A 25829-nucleotide genomic window follows, 5' to 3' on the forward strand; every position below is an offset into this window, starting at 1 on the left:
TTGCCGTGTAATACAAAGGGGAGGGGAGCTCTGGGGGAGTGAGTTAGCCTTCTGCAGCACAAAGAGCCTATACTGGCCCAGGGGAGGCCTGTGGCACAGTTCCAGCCCAGAGCACTGCGCGCCGTGCGCTGTTTGGTGAGGGATAGTTGTTAGGTGAGAGTCACACCGGGGCACACCGGGTCTCACCACAGGCCTTGGTGCTGCAGCTGGCCTCAGACAGACTGAGCTCTGGCTGTCAACATCTGCTCCAGAGTGTGCCATCTGCCCTTGGCCCGAGGGAGCGCACTGTCTCCAACCAGCTGTACACCACCACACAGACCTGAACAAGTCTAATGCTAACACAGGGCACGACACACCCAGGCCTGCCATGCCTGAGCCACAGTTATCAAATGAGAAAGATGGAAATAACTAGTACGTAAATTAATTGAGTACAAAACAGTTTTATTGTTAAGACACTTTATTTTTAAGAAAGAAACAGTGTACAAAGTTTATATTATTTGTTTACTAAAGCTGGTGTCCTCATACTCTGAAATATGACAGGGTAGGTACAAAAAGTTGGAATAAAAATAAGTATAAAATGAATTTCCCTATTATCAGAAAGAGACAGCAAAGAGTGGGTGTGCATAGGAATAAGTAACAATCAGGTAAAAAAAAAAAAAAAAAAAAAAAAACAGCTTGCAAACAAAAATAAAAATATAAAACCATTACATTCAATAACGTGACAATGCACTTTTCAAATCGATTATCTTTCATCTTTAAAACACTGAGGTTTTAAAAACCTCTTAGAATGATACACTAAAATATTAGTTTTACTTCCCAGAAGCCTTAATTTAGCCTTAGCCAACTTTAAAAAGGGGAATCATTAATCGTATACAACATAACATTTACATTATAAAACAAGCTAATTTAGTCAACCGTGACATGCAAAATAGTCCAAATACAATCACCATGGGGCAGTAAAGTGCATATCATTGGCACAGTAAACTCATTTAGTTGATGCTGGTCTCATAAATAACACAGGAGCTCAGAAAAGGACATGGAGTCCATAAAAAGTAAATCAAAGATGCATCTTTGTTTCTCCACATACTGAAAGACAGTTTTCAATGTATTCCTTGATGTGTGTTTAAAGTGACCTCACTGAGGCTGCAGTAAATGCACTGGGTGGAAACCCCCAATACTAGATGGAAGAACATCCCAGAGGGCTCTGAAAGACTATTGAAAAGACACTGGTCAGACAGTCAACCAGGCTCTGGTCACAGGCAGCACTGAGGGAACAAGGCATCAAGAAATGTAAGCACTTAATAAAGCAATCAAGGAAGCCTTCTAGGGACGAGGGGCTTTCAGACGTGTAATCACAACTGCTGCATTCGTTGCATCCCATCATCATTTCTGAAGTTATCACACACTGTTGGTTAGATGTGTATAAAATATTGGTATGAACCGATATTGGTAGGCTCATTTTAAAAGCATCGAAACATCTCTTGAAGATGGTGTTTTCCGTTTTAGGAGAATCAGCCATTATTACAAAAAGTAAGTATGCAGAATCAATTACTTTATTTTTGATATGATACATTCACTTTAGAAGTCTCAAAGACTCAATGGTACTTGTTCAAAAAAGAAAAATGTCACCCACTCAGACACTTCAAAATGTTTCGTCCACAATTGACCTCTTGTTCTGTAGTCCTTCTGTCTGAAATGTGGGGCCTTAACCCATACTTCTTACCTTTAATCTTTCATTGGAAACGATCACATTCATTATAATGTATGGATACCTGCTCAGGATACAGCATAACAAGTGGGAATGGAAGCTAGTGTTAAGCCCCTGTGCTCAGTCTTGAGTCACACAGAGAGACCACAGTTATCTTTGTTATGTCTTGCATTGCCTCCTTCCTGCGAAACGCAACATGCAGACATCCAGCAGCGACATCTGCAGACAATGCTGGGAGGAGGACAGGCCCGTGGTCCCAGTCTTTTGAGAGTACAGTGGAGAGAGGGGAGGTGGGACAAAAGGAATGTACTAGAGGTGCTTTAGGCCGTCCCACTGGCGGAGTAGGAGAAATGTGGGAAATGTGGTCTTCGCTCGCTGTCAAAGGATTCCATACAGTCATCTGGAAATCAGTAAACGATATGAATATATTTTGTTTTATCAAGTACTGTCAAAGCCAATACCTGCCCTTTTTATGTAAGTTTTTAATGTCTGTATGTGTTTTAAGTCTGTTATTAAAGTCACCTAACATATATTATAAAAATGAAAGAAAATGCCATGCAGAATACAAACATTTTGTACTGTTATAACAAGCTCCAACCACAAAGGATAAGAAACAAGTTTCTGTAGATTGTCGTCATCACCATGACATAGCTCAACAGTGACTACCCGCTCTGGTTCCGGAAGTACATTTTTTATTCAATTTTCCCGCAGTTTTAAAAAATTTAAAATATAAAAAGTTCAAAAGGCACTGCAGAGGCTAACCAGCTACATGCCAACTAATGTCCAACAGAGTTGTTTTACGTCCAAAAAGCACATTTAAAACAAATAATTTGGTGAAATGTTAACTTCACGGTTTGTGGTCATTAGTTACCACATAGCTGATTAGCCCTCAGCAAGCTTGCAAGCTTTTAATATACTTTTTTTTTTCAGTCCATGAGAAAAAAGAATGATAAATTTACTTCTGGAACCAGGGAGTGGGTGGTCACTGTTGAGCTTCATAAATGTCTTTGTCAAAACAGAACTCTGTAGGGTATTTTAGTGGCATTGTTTTTCCAGAAGAGGGCAGACTGTTCCCAAGAGCACATCCTATGCTAACATTTAATGAGTGTAATATATGGTTGTTTGATGCTACCTTGCCCTGGTGGGGTAATTGTGATGGTCTGCGCCGTAAACTCCTCGTCAAAATATCGCGTGTCTGTCTCCGAGGTAACTTGGGGCTTAAATGGTGGGACCAGCTTTTGAGGAGAAGAAAAGTCACCAACATATCAAGACACCAGGGCCATCCTCCGATAGAAGGCAGTCATCTGCTCTTGCGTCTAGATAGCCATTGCATCTTTAAGCTATGTGTGATGCAATCACAAACAATCAAGACACTCACCTTTTTTTCATATACATCTTGCCATTCAATTCCAGCAAAGAATTTATGTTGCATAATTTCCTTAGCATCTTCAGGTCCCCCACCTAACCTGGATTGACAATAGGAAAGACTACATCAGTGTATTGAACACACACTATCTAATATAATTGCAGTAACATTAAATGGAAAAGGTATATCGCAGGTTGTTTTTTATAGTTTTGGCAGTTTTATCATGCAAGGGCCCAGAGATCTGGGATGCAATTCACAGTACTATAAAACAATTTCTATCTTTAAATATATTTAAGAAACTTTTGAAAAAGAAATTGGTATTAAATTATGCTCAGTCATAAACCCAAAGGTTGTATAAGAATAATCTAGTACAAACAAGTGTGTAATAAATATATAATTGTCATTAATACTGCTCAAATATTATGTATTTATGATAGACATAACTATAATAATGTATTGAACAATGAATGTGTGAGAAATAGGACAAATGTTAACAATGAGGAAACAAAGGGACTGTAGGGCGATGTTAGGAGTGGGATAATATAAAATCGTATCTACGTATTTTTTGTGTCCAAGGGCCCATCAATAAGATAAGGTAGTAAATATTTTTGCAAATAGTTTTGTAAACAAATAAATAATAAGGAAATATCAGAAGTGTCAGACCTCTGCATGGGGTCTTTCTTGAGAAGGCCAGAGAGGAGAGAACGTGCCTCCGGGCCCAGAGTTCGAGGGAAGCGGATGTCCTCCATGAGAATAAGCTCAAACAGTTTCTCGTGATCTTGGTTGTAGAAAGGCAGTCTTCCACACATCATCTCATACATTACAACTCCCAGACCCCACCAGTCGACAGCCCGGCCATAATCGTTGTCTTCTAACACCTAACCATTACAAATAACAAAAAACAGATTTATTATTATGCCTTACAGGTTTTATACGGCTGTCTAATACATATTCTTTTAGTCCTAATTCATGCCATCATATTCATATGGACAAGGTGGGTGAAGTTTCCAAGTGAAGGACAAAACTGTATGCAATGTCTGTAACAGACTCAAGGGTCAGCCTTTGGACTAGTGGTTTTTAAAACTGATACACTGCCACTTTATACAGAACATGTTTCCTTTCCGGGTCTAGGCTCTGGAGGCAGCATTAGCCAACACTGACTCACAACTCACATTAGGAGCATGGATAGAGTTTCTCCTGGAGCCCTGCATATTTAATCATCTCACAGCCAAACACACATACACAGGTCAACAAGCAGAGATATGGGTAGCTAAACAAGGCAATGTTAGACCACATATTCTATATTATCTTACAAACTATTGAACTTCAACTTCAGATTGTATACATTTGTTTCATCTGTATAGGATATGGCCTGTTTAGTTCTAAATTAGACAAACTCTTCGGATGTTGGGCTTGCTGAACAGCAGAACCTGTTGCATGACTAATGTGCTGCTGAGCAGAGTTGTTCTAGGCTCTCTCGGGACATGTACTGGATTCTACCTCGCCAGGCGGATGTTGAAGGTGAAATCAAGACAAGAAGTACAGTTTGTTCTCTTAAACCTCACACAGAGTCATGCTCACTGCCTCAGACATAGAATAAAGACTTGAGTAAAATTGAGTGGATTAATTAGAATTAGATATTGACAAAAATTCAAAGGCCAAAGAAAAGGGTCTGGTGTCCGTAAAAGGAACAAAAACTTTACGCACACGAGTGGGCATGCTGCCTGGTGCTGCGGTGAGTCTGAGCATCAAGGAGGACTCAGAGGGCAGGGGGAGTAACGTGAAGCCCATTTGGGGCTAGGATTACTGGGCCGTCTCTATTTCCAGCGCTGCTGTCGTGTGATTCACACCGTGCGACAGCTGGGCCTGCAGCTGCCCCATATAAGTAGAAGAGCAGCACAGCTGTGAAGCTGCCAGGAGCACAGGAGCCAAGCTCATCCCTCATATACGTAACCAGGACTGCCTGCTCGGGCCCCAGTCTCAAACTAATACTGTTACACTGCCCCTAAGGAGCACACATAGGGGGAGGAGAGAGCAAGACCAGGCACTTGCTGTTGCTCTATGGCTATAGCCTGTGCACTGCATTTTTGTTGCCAACAAACTTGATTAAAATGAGCCAATTTTCCTACAAGGTGAGGATTTTTAGATCCGTTTCAGAGGGTAGATTACTCCTACCCACATGTTTTTGAAAAAAGGCACTCTCAACACCCAATTCCCCAAACTAATAATATTTTTGTACCCGCAAGTACTTCATAAAAAGGGACAATGTGAATTTGTCCCATTACTCGACAGGGTAAATGGTGAAGTTTTGCGGATTCGGCCCCCCTTCCCTCCCTCCCTTACCCCTGCACTGGGTGGAATATTCCCAGACGTTACAGCATTCCTGTGCAGCACACACAACAAGGTCATTGTTTACTGCAGAACAACCTGTAACACTGCCTGGCCTGCCCTCCATAGAGACGCTTGCCAGCGACCCTGTTGCCATGGAAATGCCCCCTGATGTCTCGCTACTCTCTACTGCTGAGGCCAGAGCTGTCAGAGACTGTGCTGTTTTGTGGAGGAGAGCGCAGACAGAATAGACAGGTGGACTGTGGGGAATTTTAAACATGGTTTAGAGGAAGAGAGTTAGTGTTATCCAGGTGACTGGACACAAATTGGTATAGACATTTGAGTTTAGTCTTAGTGTAGAGACTTTAAATTGACTAATAAAAGTTTAGGAATGTTTCTCCAAAAGGCTTGTGATACCCAGATCACACCTGTTGCAGAGCATGCACTACACACATGCCACAGTTGCGCACACGCTTGGCTATGACTCTAAACAGCTGTAATAAACATGGATTTTCCAGTGCCGGAAGCTCACGTTTCATGAAGCAAATCACCCCTCCCTCTTCACTAAACAGAAAATACCAAACAGAGACTAAAAAAAACTGAACAGCAACTGTGTCAACTTCTTCCGGAAAACATTTTTATGGTGACGGACAAGGGGCTACTGCAAATATATTCACTCGCACACTGGCCTACAATACAGTATCGTGTTACTCAGCTCCTCTCTAACACTCGTCATAGCTGCACGCTACTGGGTGGCACCACACCGCTCCTTGCACAGCAAATATGAAAGCGGGCCGCCCTGGGCATACAGCATTCACTGCCTCTAAACTTCAACTGAAGATTAGAAAAACATTCAGAAACAGCTGCCTTCTCTTCCACAGTCAGTGATGTCCAACACACATGGAGTTTGGTTTAGCTTGCTCACCCTAACCATTGTGATAGTACATCTAAAACTTAATAACCAATAGCCTATTGTTGCATTTAAAAAAATTGTGCTTTGACAATCCAAGTTACCTCAGGTGCTAGGTATTCTGGTGTCCCACAAAAAGTTTTCATGGTGGCGCCATCTTTGATGCCCTCCTTACATAAGCCAAAATCTGTGATCTTTATGTGTCCATCTTTGTCCAGCATAAGGTTTTCCAGCTGAGAGAAGACAATAAAATAAATAGAAATGAGAATAATGTAAAAGAGAATAACATAAAGCAGGATGCGCAAGAACAAGGTAACAAAAAAACAAAACAAACATAACATGTGAAATATTTCATAAACAATACCCTTGTGAGCAGTGTCATGGTTTCTTGTCACATGTCAAGGTTTTTCAAACCACTATGTGCTTTACTCTGTGCGTCTTCTCTTTTAAAGTCACCTGGCAGCTGTAGCTCACACGTGGCCAGCATTGGCTGTCCAGAGTCAGCACATCCTCCAATCCTGCTACCCTGGCATTTTCTGGAGAACCCTAGCAGGCAGGGAGCCTGCCTCGTAAACCCAGGGGAACTAAGGTGAGGGGGGAGGGGGGAGAATGGGGAGAAAGCTGTGCTGACCTGGCTGCTATAATTTTATAAAGTGGAAGTTCCAGGGCTACAGATGTGTGAATCTAAAATACGAATTTTCTTCACCCTTTAGAGCCAAGCAAGCTCACTGCATCAGTCTTGGTGCCCTTAGATGTGCATTTAGATAAACATAACATACTCCTTATTTACCAGAATAAAGCTAATAGTATGAAATTGAGTTTATTAGTGTTCAGCTGTGTCAAGAGACTTGTTTGTAGCTGCACGATGGTCTGAAGACTGATCTGAGCACAGCTGATCAATACACTCTGGACACTGGCATGGCTACGAATGGAGGAAGACCCATTTATATCCAGCCTAGTGGGAAATGACTTTCGGGAGGGAACACTGAGTCAAGGCTTTACCTTTAGATCTCGATAGACTACGTTCCTCTCTGAATGCAGGTAGTCCAATGCTGACACTATTTCTGCACCATAGAACCGTGCTCGCTCCTCTGAGAATACTCGGTCTCTTGACAGATGAAAGAAAAGCTGAAAGAGATAGAGGAGAGGGCCGCATAAATGATAGGGTATAATAATGGAAATGTTTAAACCACTGTATGATTTGGGTTCACATTGGCTTACCTCTCCACCATTTGCATACTCCATCACAAAGCACAATCGATCATGTGTCTGAAATGAGTATTTCAAGCCCTACAAAGCAAGAACAAGAATATTCACAGCAGAACATAGTTGATTTTTAAACTTAATAAATTTCATTAAATGTATTTGTATCTTTAGTATCTTCTTGAATTGGTTTAGATAACGGTGATCCTGGTGGCAACATTGATCACTCTCCACCTTATCATTGTGACGCTTTTCAATGCAACTAGAATTGTTTATGAATAAAAGCTAGTATTTTTTCAGTGGATTTTAAGTATTTAAGTGGCTCCTTACTGTCAAGAACGGATGCTTTGAATTCTGGAGGACTCTGTTTTCAGTGAGTGTATGTGCCACTTCATCCTTGAAAAAGAGGAACAGAGATGATGAATGGTTGTGCATTTCCCAAAGCATTCAGATAGAATGTATTTACTCCTTAACAACCACTCACTTTAGCTACGATCACCTCCTTTTTCAGGATCTTCATAGCGTAGTAGCGTCCTGTGGCCTTCTCCTTTACTAAGATAACTTTGCCAAAAGTGCCTTTTCCCAGGAGTTTGAGGTATTCAAAGTCATGCATAGTCTGTCAAAGGAAAAGTTACAAATAGATACATTAGCAAATTTGTGCTCACACTAAACCAGGAATGCCATCACACTGACAACAACACAGAAGCATTTCATCCACTTTGCAATTTCCATGCCTGTAGTGGTCTGGCCTATATGTGTCTGAGTTAACCCTTGAACCCACTTCTAAACAGAACGTTGGAAATGGTTATGTGGATGACATCCAATCCAGTGACCTTGGATCTTTAAGTCATGACACATGTGGGGGTTGTCAAATCTTAAAGGACATGTTATCTGGTGCTAAGCCATCTACAGAAGACAGAAGGGTGGTTTCAAAAATCATGGGTTAAGCACTTTTAAACAAATATAAACTTTAGTTAAAGATCAAATTAAACATTAAATGAGCAGCAGCAATTTGTAAGAGAAATATAATTGTACCACTTTGTGTCTGGGTTTGGTCAAGTAGACCTCCATGTCCATGGGGTCTGGAGAGGAGTCCATCATCTCCTCCTCTTGCTTCTGCAGGCCCTCAGCCACTGCCTGGATGGCTTTAGTCCATTCTTCCCTGAAGGCACAGGCAGCAAAGAGATTACATCAGCCCATTTACCACCATGCAAGCCCAGCAATCCAATCACGTAATTGTCTGCTTATCAACAGGAAGGCAATTTCAAGTGTGAGGTCTGCCAATAGTCAGGACCATTTCTGCAGGAGGTGCATAATGAGTAAATGTGTATGTTGGGTAAGGTGCTAAATGCACATTTGCATAGCTAAATGTATCATGCTTTACTGCTCTCTGAGCTGTGATGGGTGAGGGTCTTTCTTGCCTCTCCTCAGGGGTCTCCACATGGAAGGTACGCTCGATGACAGTGGTCCACTGCAGGCAGCGGATGATAAATGTGTTGGGCTTGGGCCGTTCTGTCTTCATCAGCTGGCATTCTGACCACAGCCAGGGAGACAGCGGTGCAGAGGAGGGCCAGCAAGTGGGAGGCAGAGGAAAAAACAGACACACTTATAGTAATTTATCTTTATCGCCACCCCAACCCTGAGTGCTGGACTATTTGGACAAGAGCAGGTGCGCTCATGAAAAGGAAACATCTCTGATTTTAAACTTGTCAACTTTATACAATAATTCACAAGTTAAAACAATTATATAAAAATTAACAGCCTTAAAACATTGGTACTTTGAGTTCCCCTTGAGACACTGAGACAAATAATGTCATGTAAGCACTTTGATAACAATCACTCACATTAGTCTAATAAGAGCTATAAGAGGCCTTGATTTCCATCTGCACTTTCCTCGTATTAACATCTGTTCGCAAATGAAACATGTCAGCAAATATGTCAAAATGTGACACAAAGTGCCCTCTGTCTGATAGATGGACGACAGGGGTGTGGACCACCACTGAGATCCAACATGGCTCCATCAGGCCGAGTGTGTAATCCAGCTGCAGTCGCCCCGTCAGCAGCGCCGCACCATGTGTCCCCTGAGCTGGGGTCACAAAAACCATAGCCACCGCTGAGGAAGATGAAGCCTCGGAGCAGAGCCCAGATAAATACTTGAATTCAGGCGACTAATAGCTTCAATAACTCAAGAGTGTCGCGGAGGAAACATTTTGTTAAACAAACAGTATGCTCTCTAATTGCTGTGTTCAGTCATCTGCACAGCTTATCACAGCAACTTTCTCTGATGTGGAGATGAAGGGGCAAGCTGCTCTGGGCACTTGTGTTATTTTGTCATCATGTATTATAATGGAGTTTAGGAAGCCACAAGCTGAGAACGAAGACCATATTTAGGCTCATGGCATCAAGTGCAAAACTCTTGCATATACTGAAGAAATTAAACCATCAATAGCTTAAAAATAACAGTTTGTCATTAGTCAGAATTAGTGATAACAAAAATTGTTCTAGATGCGTTTCCAAGCCTAAACAGAATATGAAAAAAAAACCTAAAAGATAATTATAAAATAATAAAAAATAAAACAAATAAATATAGTAGTTTTCTATTCTGCTTTCACATACTTTGGAAGCATTGTTCAGTAATAGGGTAGTTCTCCATCAAAGAATGAACACAAAAATGGTAAACCAAATACAGTTTCACGCACTGAAAGACAAGGGGGAGAATGTGTTCTCTGGGGCAGATACTCACGTGCTACAGAGAAGTTATTTAAGGGGGTTTCCAGCTGGTCAACATCTTGTGGTCTCTCTTTGTAGCCAATGAACGTACCATCGCTCTTGAGGAGAAAATACCTCGGCCTCCAGGTCTTGATATATTCCCCTGATAAGACAAAGATTTTTAAATTAGAAAAAGCCAAATGATAGGAAAAGTGATGAAGAAGATTAATGAATGCAAGCACAGCTTGTTTCATAATACAACCATTTATGCATCACAAACAGAGCTTTTATTTCAGTTTAAATTCCTCAATGATTATTAATATGCTATTCAACACTGCCTAAAATGGGCATATTGTAAGTGTCTTTATTTTAATGGAGGTCAGCTGCAGGACAAATAGCATTTTGTTAAGAGCCAGGACCTTCTCCAGCTGTCTCTGCAAACGACTCTAGCTGTTAGGCTGAATATCAATCAGTGGATTATCAACCTTGAAGTATTCTTTATCTTCTAAACAGTATTTCTAATGTATGCTATTGTTCACACTGGAACCATGTTAGTCAAACTCTACACAACATTTTTCTAACTTAACTTTTCCGCTTTGCTCCACAACACAACAGCCGTAAGCCCCAGCCATGTGTGTCCATCTCATTCACTTGCATCACGCAAATGAATTTCACGTAGAGGGAGACCAAACTCAATTTATTCTAGTGATGCTTCAGGAAACGCTGGGCCAGATGTTGTGCAGTTGGCGAAAAAGAAAAAAAAAAAAGCTACATACCATAACAAGGCTGTGGCACACAATAGAGTGGCACGTGCATATTTATACAGGGGAAAAGTGCAATTTATTTTTAATTACGGTGCTGCATATTAACCCCATGCAGAGCTGGAGCAAGCTGTCCTTAATTGCCCCATTTCCTCAAACACAGAAGTGTGGCATGTGTGAAATGTGAAGGATGAAAGGGCAAAACAAATGACCTTTTTCAGAATTTGTCACTTTACTAAGACAGGAGGAAGTTGATATTTCTGAGCAATGGCATTAGCTGCTAATAGGACATGTCCCATATGTGTAAAGGGAAGATAGCAATTTTTGACAAGGCTGACATCAAACAGCAACATAAGTCCCTTTCTGTCACAGACTTCCACTGAACTCCAAAGCCGCTAAACCCAAAACAAACATTCAACTGTTAAAACACCTGATTCGCTGCAACTGGCAAAGAGGTGGCACCAATTACCACAGTGGATCCAACATCTGCAGCAAATGCTACAAACTTCAGTCTTAATAAACAGCAGATGTCCAATCCGGTATTGCATTTGTCATTGTGGCATAGTGGAAATTTTTTCATTTACTTTGTGCAGCGTAAGTGTTTTCAGCTCCTATTTAAATTAGATCAACTTTTGACAGACTTCATTACCAGCACAGGCATTACTCCATGGATGTATAATGGTAGAAATGTGTTGGATCTCCCTCATACACCTTCATCTTAATGAGTCGTTTGTCTGTTGTAGACAACAATCAATTTTCAAATCCCTTTTTGCATGTGCACTTCTCTCTGGGGAAGCAACATGTGCACTGCCATTTATCACAAAGACCACACTTCCTACACCAATGCTTCAGCAAAAAAACATACAATAAATATAAAATGGAGTAATCCTCAGATCAGCAATCAAATAAAATGTTTTCCATGTTGGTGATAATATTATGATCTAGCAAGTGCTCCCTTCAGAGCTCTGTTGTTGTCAGCTGGGCCACAGCTGTTGGCTCCTGGTGGTCAAGTTCTGTCTGACCCATATCCCCTCAGTAATAAGGCAAGCCAATCCACACTAAAGACATGTGTGACCAGTACAGACAAGAGATAACGAGCCTCCAACCAGACAATGGCACAGACGACCAAAGTTGGAAGAAACACTCAAAGAACTTTACTTCTTAAAGTTACAGTATTATTACTAATCAAAGCAGTACATAAGGGTTACAACAACTACTCTATACATTACTAAAATAATATATTTATTTGTATACATTTAGTTAAAGGATTCAACCAGAAATGTACATTGAATACACATGCAAAGTATAAAATAATCATGTCAAATGTAATGAACAAAATGTGAAAAATACATATAATGTACTCTGAAAAAAAAAGAATAAAAAGTTAACAGAAAAGTGTTGAAAAATCACACTGAAATTCAGCTTATGCATTTAACATTTTAGTGACCATGCTTGACCATGGAAAATAATGACAATGAAACCACTGACGGAAAATGTGTGTGTTAGATTGCGTAGTTAGAAAGTAGAAAGTCCCAATCAATCCAAGTCATCTGAATCTGTACATTTGTACTTGCACGACCCTTTGCCCTATCTAGACAGCAGGATCCCAAGACTTCCTCCTCTGACCACAGGCTGGTCACGTGATTGCAGTGGAAGCAGCATATCCGCCTGTCTGTGCAGCGCTTCAGTCCCCACAAACAGTCTGCTCTGAAGACATAAACAACAATGATGACCCTTGTCAGCTTCCTATTTACACCCATTTCCTCTTCTTCTGCCTTTATTCAGTTCTACTTTTCACACAGACCTTTACAAACACACACTCATGAAACTGGAAAGTGAAACACAATTTTATGAAATGAGCATACGCAAGTAAAACATTTATAACAAAACCTTTGAATCGAAAGTATGACCAATTAATAAAAGATAAATTGTATGTAATTATTATTTATTAACTCATTCTGATGTTTCATTGTCACATCATACCAAAATGAGTGGCAATAAAAATTACTACAATAATTTAAAGGATGCTGACAGAGGACAATGGTTTCACATAAAGACAGTCTATATTCTTTTATTATCATATCTTTCCGATAAAATACAACAACCTTTTGATCTCAAGAAGTACATCATAACAGGAAACTTGGCAAACAGACTGCCCACAACCTAGATAGCATAAGACCTTACTGTAAGTGTTACTACATATACACTATAAGGAAGTAAATGATCTGCATTTGAGAGTCGACACGGCTCTGAAGTGAAGGGTGACATCAGTGGGCCAACTCAACGAAAGCGGCAAATGGGCCTCGAAGATGCATCTGACACCTCATGAGAAATGGAAGAACCAGGGGGGATGAGAAAGCTACACAGTATGCAAAGAGCAGTGCTAGTGAGACAGATCACTACATATGCTGCCCACATATGTAGAAGTGCCACTCGCAGGGAGAGGCTCAAGTGGAGTGTGCCTGAGCCATGCGTACAGTTATGTGCATGGGAGGAGCTGTCAGGGTCTGATAGAGTGTCTTTACATGACAAGCAGCTGCTAAGGCCTGGGATGTGCGCTGGGCAAAGTGGAAAATAATGAACAGAGAGCTGGTGCCAAACATAACAGAATCCATCTTTATTTACCAACTGCTGCATGGCCTCGTATGTGGACAGCTCCAGAAACACCACTGCCACACCCTTCCTACTGTTAGCACTTAGCACATACGCAAACAGGTGAAAGGGTAAAAACAGGTCTAGCCACAGCATCAACACCACTCATAGACTCTAAACACCTAATCAGAACTTTTTTATGAAGTTGTATTTCAAGTTCAACACTTCTTCTAAGTCAGTGTGACTACATAAGAGTATATACGTGAAGGAGTGAACAAAGGACTGAACGAAGGTAAAGAGAAGATGGAGGTTAATGTCTGTTTCCGGTGGCTTCCTGTTTCTATGTGACAACAAGAGGAATGTTGACATCCCAGCTGCTGCTCTATGTTGGCCTTTAATAAGATGCTTCATGTAGCATTAAGTTGCTCCCCCAAAAGGACAAGCCACACAGTCCAACAATGATACCACACCAACAGTGATGTGCTGTTTTTAGCTGAATGACACTTTCAGTATTTCTTGTGTTTCGGAAGTTACATAAACAGACAATGTAGTGAATGTAGCGCAGGGAATCCAAGAGACACAGACTGGGCTTGTGCCCACAGCCAGAGGCTGAACTTCCTGGTGGGGCTGCTGTTGGCGCTGTCCATTCAGAGTTGGGGATGAGAGGAAGGCAGCCACTGGTAAGTGCCTGAACTGTGTGAGTGCTGAGAATCGGATGAGGACGAGGGGGGCTCGGCGGAGGTTGAGGATTAGGGAATTAGAACTCCAAAGCGAGGGAGCGGGAGGTGGGGGGTACTTCTTTTGTTGGTTTTTCCTCAGCCGCCCCCGCCATCCCCTCGGCTCTTTTTCTGCCTGCTTCTGCCTGTAGGCTGCAGCTGCGACTGCCACCCTGCGCCCTGCATCCCAATGAGCTGCGGGTCACCCTGCTCCAGAGGAGATGGGACTCCCTGATGCTGGGAACCCCATAAGTGCGAATATCACCCTTCAATAATTCTGTGATATGGGTCTGCAAATATTTAAGCTACATGTGATCAAGAGCGTTTTCGAAAGTCTGGATGTTGGACCACGTCTTTATTAGGACTTCCTGCTTCCCTGCTCTGTTAAGCCACTGTGTACAGCTGGACTCAGGCTCCGGCTGCCAGCTCTTGAGCAGCAGCACCAACAAACTGTGGGGAACCCTGGCCTCCATCACTTCCCCTCATCTCTCTTCTGTGTGCTGCTGTTGCTATCCCAGCAGGAAGAAAAGCAGGAGAGCAGGGGGGCACGATGGAGCCTGCCCCTCTTTCTCACGCTAGTAGAAAGCCCTTACTTCTTCTCCGGGGTGAGTGACACCTGCTGATTACCATAGAGACACTGTGGGAAGTTCCCCCTGCCACAGGGCAAAGATTTGCCCTCACTCTGGGCAAACAAGCAGTCCATGGATTAGTTAACTGCATTAGTGTGTGGCAAACAAATAAACACACAGTATTTAGAGCACATTAGATCTTTCAATGTGTAACATAGGTGGAACATTCACAGACCAGAAGAAAGAGGAAGTATGTGTCTGAAAGAAGAACAATACAGATGTTTTGAACTCATTTTTAAAAATAAGTCTGACGTCTCCTGAAAACTATTTGAAATATGTCCATCACTGTCAGCTGCAGAGGATGTAATGCATATGTGAGTCTAGGGTCCACTCAGGAGCGGACAGCTGAGCATCCTTTTTATCTGCCCGTGCTCTCCCTAAACTGGATAGAGGTACCAGTGTGACTGATGTTAGTCACTAGGAGCTTTTCGCCAGGCCACAGCGGCTTCTGCCATGTGCCTTATTTGTCAGCAATGCTTTTATCCGGGCAACTGAGAGCTATGTTGTAAAGATGGAGCACTGAGGATACTTGAGCGTATCCTGACAAAGGAATCCACAAGCAGAAAGGAAAGAGAAGGTGTATGTGATATGTTATTAAGTCAGAGACATGAGAATGACAGAGACACAGTTGCCATGAGCAGGCGGACTCTGCACACCAAAGTAAGCACACAGCAGGCATGGTCCTGCCATCACACCAACCGGCCCGGCTGCCGACAGCTGCATCGCACTCATTTACTTCTCTCCAGCACATTTAGCACAAGGACTGCATCCTATTACCCAGAGCAGGGGGTCGAGGCTGAGGGCCAGACACCCAGCCAGAGCCCTGGTCTCCTGATGTGAGGCCCTCTGCTGCTGGACCCTGCAACAGAGGCCCAGGCCCTGATCAGTCTGCCATTTCACATTTCACTGACAGGGTTCAGTTACTCACAGTGCAAGTATTTCCTCATAAACATTTTGTTCTCTCATTGTAAAGCACAGTATCAAACCTTCTAGAAAATACAATTCTGTACATGTACACACACGTATTTGCCAGCCATCTGTGAAAAGTTATTAGGTAATTTAACTTTTGCATGTTCTAATATTTGCTCTTCAGAATAATGTTGCTTGTGTAAAGTACAGAATCCCTAAATGATGGCACAACCGTAGCTACCCTGCATTTTCAAAGATGAAATAAAACCAAAGAGCAAATGCAAAATGATCCACTCTTTTAGGGTTCCCTAAACATTTACTAAAAAGTGTCCAGATCACCACAATATCATGACTAAACTTTTTATTCTCACATGCACTTTCCTGGACCACCAACGCTCTGGCTCTGAGGGTGTCCTTCAGCACATGACTGCTGCAGGAGCCAATCAGCTGATGAGCTGCAAAGCCGAGGCTGCGGAGGCCGACAGGGTCACTGAGCAATGTTCTGGGAACATCACAAAGACACTGCACACTTCTGTGTCTCCCTCCTCTCTTTCTGTGCCTGTCCCTCCACATTTCCCTCACTATCTGTACCACTCACCCCTCCTCTCACGCGGTGGAGCCAGCTGAGCATGCTACCAATTCCAACAGTTGTTGTGGCCTTCGTTAGCCTAACGAGGGGGCTGGCTCTTTATACTTGTCAGGGAGCAAATGAGTCAAACAAACAGGGGCCAGAGATGAGGGGAGGACAAGAGAGCGCTGTTCTGTCGAGCTTCACTGGGTTCTTGGCTGCAGCCAGCACATCCCTGGAAACTAGGAACCCACAATCTGCCTCTTTGATGTCCGATGATGCTCTGGCTTTGAAGGAAACTTTGGAAAAACACACTTGTGAAAAGAAATAACATGGTTCTGGCTCTGTGAGGCAACTAGAGGCGAAGGCATATTGGAAGTGTGTGGGTGTACAATGTGAAGGAGCTAAAAGGGAGATACCATTTGGGGACACATAACAACTGGTTATGATAGAAACAACAAAGTTACAGTGTTCTTGCGAGCCTGTACTTGTGATGTGGTCGGCACAGAAGGCATTGGGCAGTGTCCTGTGGGCGGGACCATGTCTAAACATGCTGCTGATACACACTTTTGCATATGCATGTCCAGCCGCACAAGCGGACCTGCATAATCCTACTTGACTGCTTTGACTTGGAGTTTTGAAGTGTCCTTCGTAAACAGATAACATGTCATCCAAGGCACACAATCTAGGCGCTGTAGAAAGTCTGAAGGTGTGTCCTTCAGAATGAGCTCATGTCAGTGTCTGGGACACGCGTACTGAGCACTTCCAAGGCTGAGAATCTGCAGCTCTAATAACAGGGTACACAACTGTACTCTGTGCACTCTCCTTTTCTTACAAGCAAGATTAAAAAGAAACATAACCAATCACTGACAAATCAAATAACAAGAGCTGATACAGAATAAAACACCATTGGACAACCCTACGACTCTTCTTATACCTTCACTTATCACCTTTTTAAAAAAGTCACAGTAAGTTTATGATGATACCATAGTATTATTTAAAGTTCTTAAAGTCTATTTTGTACATATCAATTTGTATTTAAAATATAGTCTTAGAGTCATAACTTTATAAATACAGTAGATTATAGAGCGTGACTTGTTAGAAAAAGAGTAAATGATCAATTTAATCAAGAGTCAGTGACTTATGTTTTATCATTAGTGTTAAGGTGCATCTCGTGTAGGAGGTGCATTGATGGACATTTTACAAAACAATTAAATTAGTATTTTGGAGCACACATGGGAGTAATGAGGATGCTGCACACTTGGAGCCGGTCATTATTATGCCCACTAAGTGATGTGAGTCACTTGGGTGGCGCCACCACACAAAACGCAGGAGTGAAGGTGCACCCGGGGCAGATCCAGGCTGAGCGGAGGTCTGCCCTTTGGATAGACAGCCGGACAGAGCCACAGGCGGCAGGCTTCTGTGCTGTGGCGATAGGGCACCATCTCAGTGACAATGACGAGACCTCCCATAAGACTCTGCGGACACCTCAGAGGACACAGCTCCTGAAGGCCTGTTTGTTTGGGGTTTCTGAGCAACAGCTCAATGGATGTCAAGACTAAAACTACTGTGCACTTGAAAATAATTTCATAAATTTCTGCCAGTATCTTCATCTTTGTCTTAAACTGTACGCTTTCAGTAAACTAGAAAAATAAAACAGCTGTTTGAATCCTAATAATAGATATCTGAAAAATATTTCTTTACAAAAATAACATGGAACATTTTCTTTTATAAGGTAATAAGCATCATTTTAACCAATAAAAAATTCTACTTTTCAAGAGTGATACACTTCAAGAGGGAGGGTGTGTCAGCTGATCCTAATGAGTGTGAGCCTTTCTCTGAACAGCAGTGTGTTCAGAGAGAAGGCTCCATATATTTCATGCAGGAGGAATTGACTTCAGTGACCTGCTCCCATCACTGAGGCCGAGTTTCCACTCTTCAGAAAGGCCTGCTTCTCTGGCACATTGCCCTAGGAACAGTTTTGGCCCCTGGCAGTGGTAGCAGTGTGTGCAGGGGGCGAAAAAAGGCTGCTGCAGTTTGAAGGCACACATAAAGCTGCTAAAAGCCAGCAGGTATGTAAGGAATGCTTTTTCGTCCAAACAACAGGCTCACGCCCGACACAGCCGCACCACGCCATACAACACTGCAGAGTGAGGCCCCTCCAGGACTCTGCATCTGGAGCTTTTCAATGCATTTCATATGTGCTTTCTATGTCTTATTCTATCCGATAACATGTCATTCAGGTAAGGGTGGGTGATTTGATAAAACCTGAATTTGTGATGTCAGGTAAGGATATTGTAAGCACTTTCTTTTGCACATAAATTGAAGAAGAAAACAAAAATGTAATTTTGGAATACATGTTAGCAAATTATATATATATATATATATATATATATATAATAAAAATCACCTCTTTTATGAAGCCACCCCTCCTTGACGATCACCACATTGGTCATGTTGGTGGGCAGAGTTGAGGATCCAGGATTCCCGCTGACAGAGGCACAGCTTTGATTTCCAGGATTTCTTCACTGCCCTGTGCTGGAGCCCAGGCTGTACAGCTGCCGGGTCAGTGCTGTTACCTGCAGAAAGTACAGTAGGAATAAGCACTGGATCTAAAAGGTGAGACATTAAGACATTAAGGAATGAAATCAATGTGTCATTTATGACAAATGTGAAACAAATCCCAAGGATGCTTTAAAACATGCACACAGTTCTGTGTGAGATTGCTATTGATCCAGGAACACTCTCAACCACAGATAAATTCCATTCTGTTGTGCAGAAGAACTTTACTTTCTCGTTTCAGTTATTATGAAAAGGGTCATTCTTTGGAGACAAGTTTAAATGTGCACTGTAGAAGCAATTCCTGAATATGTGAAATAGTTCTCAGAGTATGAATAAAATAGGGAAGATATATGGGATTTGAGTGCACTGCAAGTCATCTGATCTATACCAAATGCAGCGTAACTCCATAGAAAAGCATGTTATTCAGTATCAGTACAAACTAAAACCTGCAGGCGGTCATAACCCAAACACTCGACCTTTTCATTCATGCACCACTTCATTATGACATAAAGACTGCTTTGAATGCAGGGGACAAGCAAAGGAATGATCAATTCGGATCCTTGTTCACATAAATGTCACTTAAAGCAGCAGGAAACCCCTGCCTGTTGGCTGAAATCAATTAGGCTGCTGCTGCCCCTTGCAATAGGGCCATCATAACAAGGCTCTGTCTGCTGCTTCATCCAGCACACTGCTAGGACAACAACAGGAAGTGGATGGGACTATTGACAGCTCACAAGTCATATCAGTGGGCCCCGGGCACAAATACACATCACAAAATGTCATGTACTGCACTGGAGATCACTTGCTAAAAATGAAGTACCATTTTGTTGAGAAGTCAAGTTTATCTTTACTAGAGATGTGCTTGTGTCAAGCCTAAGTGCAGGGAGAGTCTCTGATAAGTTCTCAAAAAAAAAAAAAAACACACATTAAAGAGGAACTTAAAGATCAAACTGCATAAGTCCTCTGGCATTTTGAGTGCCCTCACTGACACAAGGATACACACATAAATACACATTGGACACATCGCACAAATAAACTGAGACCACAGTACATGAGGAGCGACTATGGAGCCACAACAGAGCGCTGCTGTTTTAATGGCAGAGACCTGTTGCCGCTGCGGCCTGAGTGGAAGAGCTGGGCTGCTGCCAGCGCTGCAGCCACTGAATGAACCCAGTACCCTGACAGCGGGTGGGTCACATGGTCCGGCCGCCCAGCCCACTGTCACTGCCACTTCAATCATTCATCTCTGTACTATGGCTGTGGGGCTGGTCCATTCAATGCAAATCAGTGTCATGCAGAAAAAAACGGCACACACTGAGCTTGTCACCAGGCTGGAGCTGTGTGTTTACAACAGGCAGTAGAATCAGATTCAGAGCCACATCGCCAACCACTTCCTCCATCGCAGATCAATATACACATAGAACTCAGCTGCTACCAGATAAGTAAACAACGGAGAGCGAAGTCAGTCCACACTATACTGTAGTATGCTCAGGTCATGGTCAAATAAGTCAGGCTCACTTGACCCATACAGTCTCCATTTAAACCTGTTTTCTGTTTAATATCACAATGAGTATCTATGAAACTATGCCAAGTTCCTCTTTCAAGTTCCCTGAAAACACTTCACTAATGATAAGAACGTTGCTCATTGCTGTAGCTGCTAGTGTAACCTTGAAAGTTAAACAGCAATGACTCACCATGGTGTATCAAAACTATGGGTTTGATATTTTGTCAATCAACAACATATGGACATGTGCATTAGCAACATATTTTTCACTAAATGTCAATTTAACACAATTTGCCTGCTTGGGTCTCCAAGAGAAAAGGGCACATTAATGTAATCTGTATTTATGATGGTTGCAGTTTTACAACACTGTCATGTGATGCTGAGATGATAACCTTTGAAGTACATCCTTCTCTGTGACAACACTGTTTACATATGAGCATTGGGCACAAAAACCCTTGTGTAGAGGGACACATTTTCGAACAACATTCCTTGGATTCTGCACGTAACTGGTGGCACATTTGCATCAATGGGCCTGTGAGGGGATTGGGCAGGAGGTGATAGTTTCTAAATAGAACAAGGAGAGCAAGCAAGTCATTACGCCAGCCTGTTGAGTCTTCTCTGGATCACATGCCAAGTCGCCCTGCATTGACACAGTAGACAAAAGTAGTCCCATGACCAAAACACATTGACACTCAACTTTAAAATACAAACTGCCTGGAGACAAGTACTCTTTGCAAATGAATGCACCATTGTGGCTCTCTAGAAATAAAACTAGAACTGAGCAGTTTCTTAAGTGTCGTAACTGCTGCAGTGTTTACACATGCATCATAATTTCTGCTGCATACCATAACATTGACTAAATAAACAAATGAAAGCAAACTAGAGATATTTCTGAAGAAAACCATAATCAGGAAGTGTAAATATAAATAACAGTTAGTAAAACGCATGCTATGGTGTGGGGCATCATTACATTAGCATAACAGAGCCACAAAAGCAAACAGGTGAACAAAGACTGTTAGGCCCATAACAATGAATGAGGTGCTGGTGGAGCTCATTTGTTTTCATTTGCCCCCTGGTCATAACAGCACAAAGATGTTTCCAGTAGAGGTGAGCTGTTTGCACCACCACAGCTGCAGATATTTTGGTCAGAGGGCTGAGTCTCCAAACTGGTCATTGTCAAAAATGAATGGTTAACATGTTGAGGAGTCAAGCCAGTTTGTTTGTGAAAAGGCTGCTGTGCGCTAGGCTTTGTTACAGACTTTTCAATGCGCCCGTGTGACCTGCGAAGTAACTTTTAGTGTCAAGTTCGGAAAGTACCTCATGTCAGGTTTGCATTTAGCGGCAGAAAAGGATATGGGGCCTAGCAGGGCAGCTTGGGTGAGAATAACCGCATCCCATGTTAAGTACAATGGGGACCTACCCTGTCTTAGCTGTCGATCTCTTGTAGTTTGCGAAGGAAACGCGGACGTTTACCTGGATGGGGCTTTCAATAACGTGTCCGTCTCATTATAGTGAGCTGTTTCGGCGGTATTTTACGTAGATAAGTCCTTCAACAATCTGGACAAAAGTGCTCTCATTTACTCCGTTTCTCTCTTGCCTTTCTTCCACTACACCTCCCAAACGCGCTGTCTGCAATGCCTCTGTGGCAGCGCGTCTCTCACGGGTCCTAGCGCCGACCCTTTATCTACACCAGAGGCGCAGCACGGGTCCCATTGAAAAAATCCAGCAGTGTGTACAGCAGTGTGTACAGTGGAGCTAATCCTGCATGGCCTCGCTGAACCCTGGGCTGTTTTATCTGTACCGGTGGTTTCCATAAGGGGGCTGGGGGACCTAGGAGGCCTGGAAAGCCCACTGTTAGGTGTGCAGGAGGAACATCTGGTCTAAAATGGACGTCAATAATGTTTCCAACTTCCTGAAATAGGCCTTGATCTAGCCTATCTATTGCTTTAATCACTTGACAACAAATCTGAATGTGATATTGTAGCCTATAACAGTATAAGAGCATTTAGGTAAATTTCCAATCCTAATCATATTAAATAGGCCTAATGAACAAAAATGTTGATTCTCTTGTTATTTGACGTCTGCAGTGATGCACACTTTTGCTTGTGTTTTATGGGTTAAATGTGTCACTCGGCACCTGTAATTGTTTCGGTTATGATGGAAGAGAGGGGGATACTGCTAGATGTTACTTCCATGCTTGTAACTCCAGGGAAATTATATTAAAATCATTTTTTACATTTTAACAGGTAGACCTAAGTGTTGTCCAGGACACAATGCTGATGTCCATTTCTCATTTGTCAGCACACAGCGGTAAGCTGATTTATGAAGGTATATTTTACAGAGACATCTAATTGTAAAACATTGCCAAGGTGTGCTGATGCTGGCTTTCTTCATTATATGGATGTACGTTTAATACTGTTGGCATTTAAAGGCACATTAGCTAAGGGTAAGGTTCAGGATCAGAAAGAGGCAAACTTTTTTTTTTTTCATAATTAATTCCTGGGTGCATTTGTAAATTCCCATGTGGCATTAAAAGATGCAGGTGGAAACTTTCTCATGCTATGTAAGGTAATAAATGTTCTAATGAATGGAAACATGAGCTCCTTTGGGGATCATTACTCATATATCAGTGTTAATTTGAGCATTCTTCCATTGATCAACATTCATGAGTACAAAAGCTGGAGAGGCAGGAGTTAAACCAGTTGTGGGGCAGGTATGGACAGGCCAGGAAGCTTGTTAGAAAGAGTCAGGCACCCTCAGTAACAAATGAACCGTAGCCTTTCCATATTACAGTAAACATACATGATGCTAGCTTACAGTGAGATGGAGTACCAGCTATATTTTCAATATAAATACTATGGTGTACTATTTTATTTGTATAGTACAGGGCATTAACACATTAACCTAGAGGACCATAGACTGATATATACACACACACACACACAGTCTATGACCCAGACAAAACCAGTAGTCCCTAAAAAGGTTGGTGTTACAAAATAAATAAATATACATATAAGCAGTAGTTGCAAGTTCTGAAAGAGTTGAACTATAACAGGACTAAACTAAAACCAGGATTTATATTACATGAATATATAAAAACAAGTGCATGTTGGACTCCGCCAGGGCTGCCCTTTGTCACCGGTTCTGTTCATTATATTTATGGACAGAATTTCTAGGCGCAGCCAGGGGCCGGAGGGGGTCTGGTTTGGGAACCACAGGATTTCATCTCTGCTGTTTGCGGATGATGTTGTCCTGATGGCTTCTCTGAGCCAGGACCTGCAGCAGGCACTGGGGCGGTTTGCAGACGAGTGTGAAGCGGCTGGGATGAGAATCAGCTCCTCCAAATCCGAGGCCATGGTTCTCGACCGGAAAAAGGTGGTTTGCCCTCTCCGGGTGGGTGGTGAGTCTCTGCCTCAAGTGGAGGAGTTCAAGTATCTTGGGGTCTTGTTCATGAGTGAGGGAAGGATGGAGCGTGAGATTGACAGGCGGATTGGTGCAGCGTCTGCAGTGATGCGGTCGCTGTATCGGTCCGTTGTGGTGAAGAAGGAGCTGAGCCCAAAGGCAAAGCTCTCGATTTACCGGTCAATCTACGATCCTACCCTCACCTATGGTCATGAGCTCTGGGTAATGACCGAAAGGACAAGGTCGCGGATACAAGCGGCTGAAATGGGCTTCCTCCGCAGAGTGGCCGGGCGCACCCTTAGGGATAGGGTGAGGAGCTCGGTCACACGGTAGGATCTCGGAGTAGAGCCGCTGCTCCTACACGTCGAGAGGAACCAGTTGAGGTGGCTCGGGCATCTGCTCAGAATGCCTCCTGGACGCCTCCCTAGGGAGGTGTTCTGGGCATGTCCCACTGGGAGGAGGCCCCGGGGAAGACCTAGGACACGCTGGAGGGACTATGTCTCTCGGTTGGCCTGGGAACGCCTTGGGGTCCCACCGGAGGAGCTGGAGGACGTGTCCGGGGTGAGGGAAGTCTGGGAGTCCCTGCTTAGACTGCTGCCCCCGCGACCCGGCCCCGGATAAGAAAATGGATGGATGGAATATAAAAACACTGCATTTCAATAAATGGCTTAATTCCACATCTTATCCCCTATATCCCAGAACATATACAGATTAATTGATTAAGGAAGTGGGGGCTTTCATCAACTCTCCAAGCAACTGCAGTGCAATGTTGTACTGTCACATCTTTTCCCAGAGTCTAGGTCTGCTTCTATTTACCACACATAAACCCTTAGAAAGACACAAATGTAGCCTATATTAACTGACTTTATTTGAATTTAACACATTTGAATCACTGACTGTGTTTACATTCACACTTCATGATCTTATTGATCATTATCTGTTTTCTGGAGTTATCAGATTATTGGAATGTCAACAGTTACTTCTGGTGTGAATAATCTGATGATGACGTGTGAAGATCAGATTTCTTTTGTCCATGTAAACACAATTTTAAAAAAAATCTGCTCTAATTATTGAGTTATCTTATTCTAATGATCTGACTTTTACTGGCCATGTACCCAGTAATGGCATCTGCATTATAATAATGTACTCATGCATCAGGTGTCTGAGGGACATTGGCCTGAGCAGCACAGACTGGCCCAGCAGAAGAGTGATGTGCTGAGGCCGAGCACTGGCTGGTTGGCTGGTTGGTTGGCCGGTCAGGCTTCACTGGAATGCGAGTCCTTTTGTTTGTCGGTGAGAGGAGTGGGTCAGAGGGAGAATGCCATTGATGATTGCAGAGAGGAAGAATGAAGCTTCAGGAAGTGTTTTTTTCTCTTTCTCTCTCTCCCTCTATCTTTTCTCTGTGTGAGAACCTTCACAGCACTGAGCCTCTGAGGCCACGGTCCCCAGGCACAACCACTGCTTTGTCTTGCCCTGTGAACACAAACCCCTCCGCTACTGCACGGCGCCTACACCACTGCCAGCACAGGAACACACAGCACTGCTCCTATTCTCGTCCAGTTCAGCGTTGATCATATACCAGTGGGCCAACAAGAATATGTCTCGCATGTGCTACCAGCATATACTTCACCATCAAAAACAACCATATCATAAAAATAGAGCAGAAAACCTCACTGGTGATTGCCAATCTATAAGTGACATGGGAGTCAGTGGATAAGAATTTCAGCCAGTGGCCCCTTGGACCAGTGGTTGGCGTCTCCTGTCACACTGCTCATTCCCCTCTGTGTCATGGGGCTGTAAGGAGCTGCAAATGGCCTTTTCAAAACACACGACAGCTGGAACACAGGGCAAAGGTGACCCAGGCAGTTGGGAGGGGCATGGGGGTGCAGAGAGGGGAGCAGCTGCAACCTCCAGCCCCTGCCTCTCAACTATATGCCAACACCAACCAACAAATCCACAATG

The 25829-nt window shown here is 42.9% G+C and overlaps 1 protein-coding gene across 3 annotated transcripts; it reads right to left on the reverse strand.

The window, feature by feature from the left end:
- Positions 1–427: 427 nt before the first annotated feature.
- Positions 428–22121, reverse strand: akt1 (v-akt murine thymoma viral oncogene homolog 1). 3 transcript variants are annotated; one of them, XM_033987910.2, is made up of 14 exons: positions 21939–22119; positions 18810–18978; positions 10259–10387; positions 8937–9048; positions 8551–8677; positions 8000–8131; positions 7846–7911; positions 7534–7602; positions 7315–7440; positions 6417–6545; positions 3738–3952; positions 3087–3174; positions 2841–2943; positions 428–2108 (listed from the first exon to the last, which is right to left on the reverse strand). In XM_033987910.2, the coding sequence occupies exons 2-14, from the start codon at positions 18853–18855 to the stop codon at positions 2029–2031; spliced, it is 1422 nt and encodes a 473-aa protein (XP_033843801.1). In that variant the 5' UTR covers positions 18856–18978; positions 21939–22119; the 3' UTR covers positions 428–2028. The 3 variants fall into 3 exon arrangements, with proteins under 3 accessions (XP_033843801.1, XP_033843800.1, XP_055086949.1); XM_033987909.2 differs by having other exon boundaries at positions 443–2108; positions 21886–22119; XM_055230974.1 differs by having other exon boundaries at positions 461–2108; positions 8551–8665; positions 8925–9048; positions 21886–22121.
- Between the last annotated feature and the right edge of the window lie 3708 nt (positions 22122–25829).

This window comes from Periophthalmus magnuspinnatus, chromosome 22 (genome assembly GCF_009829125.3).
Source record: "Periophthalmus magnuspinnatus isolate fPerMag1 chromosome 22, fPerMag1.2.pri, whole genome shotgun sequence".
NCBI classification, from domain to species: Eukaryota; Metazoa; Chordata; class Actinopteri; order Gobiiformes; family Gobiidae; genus Periophthalmus; species Periophthalmus magnuspinnatus.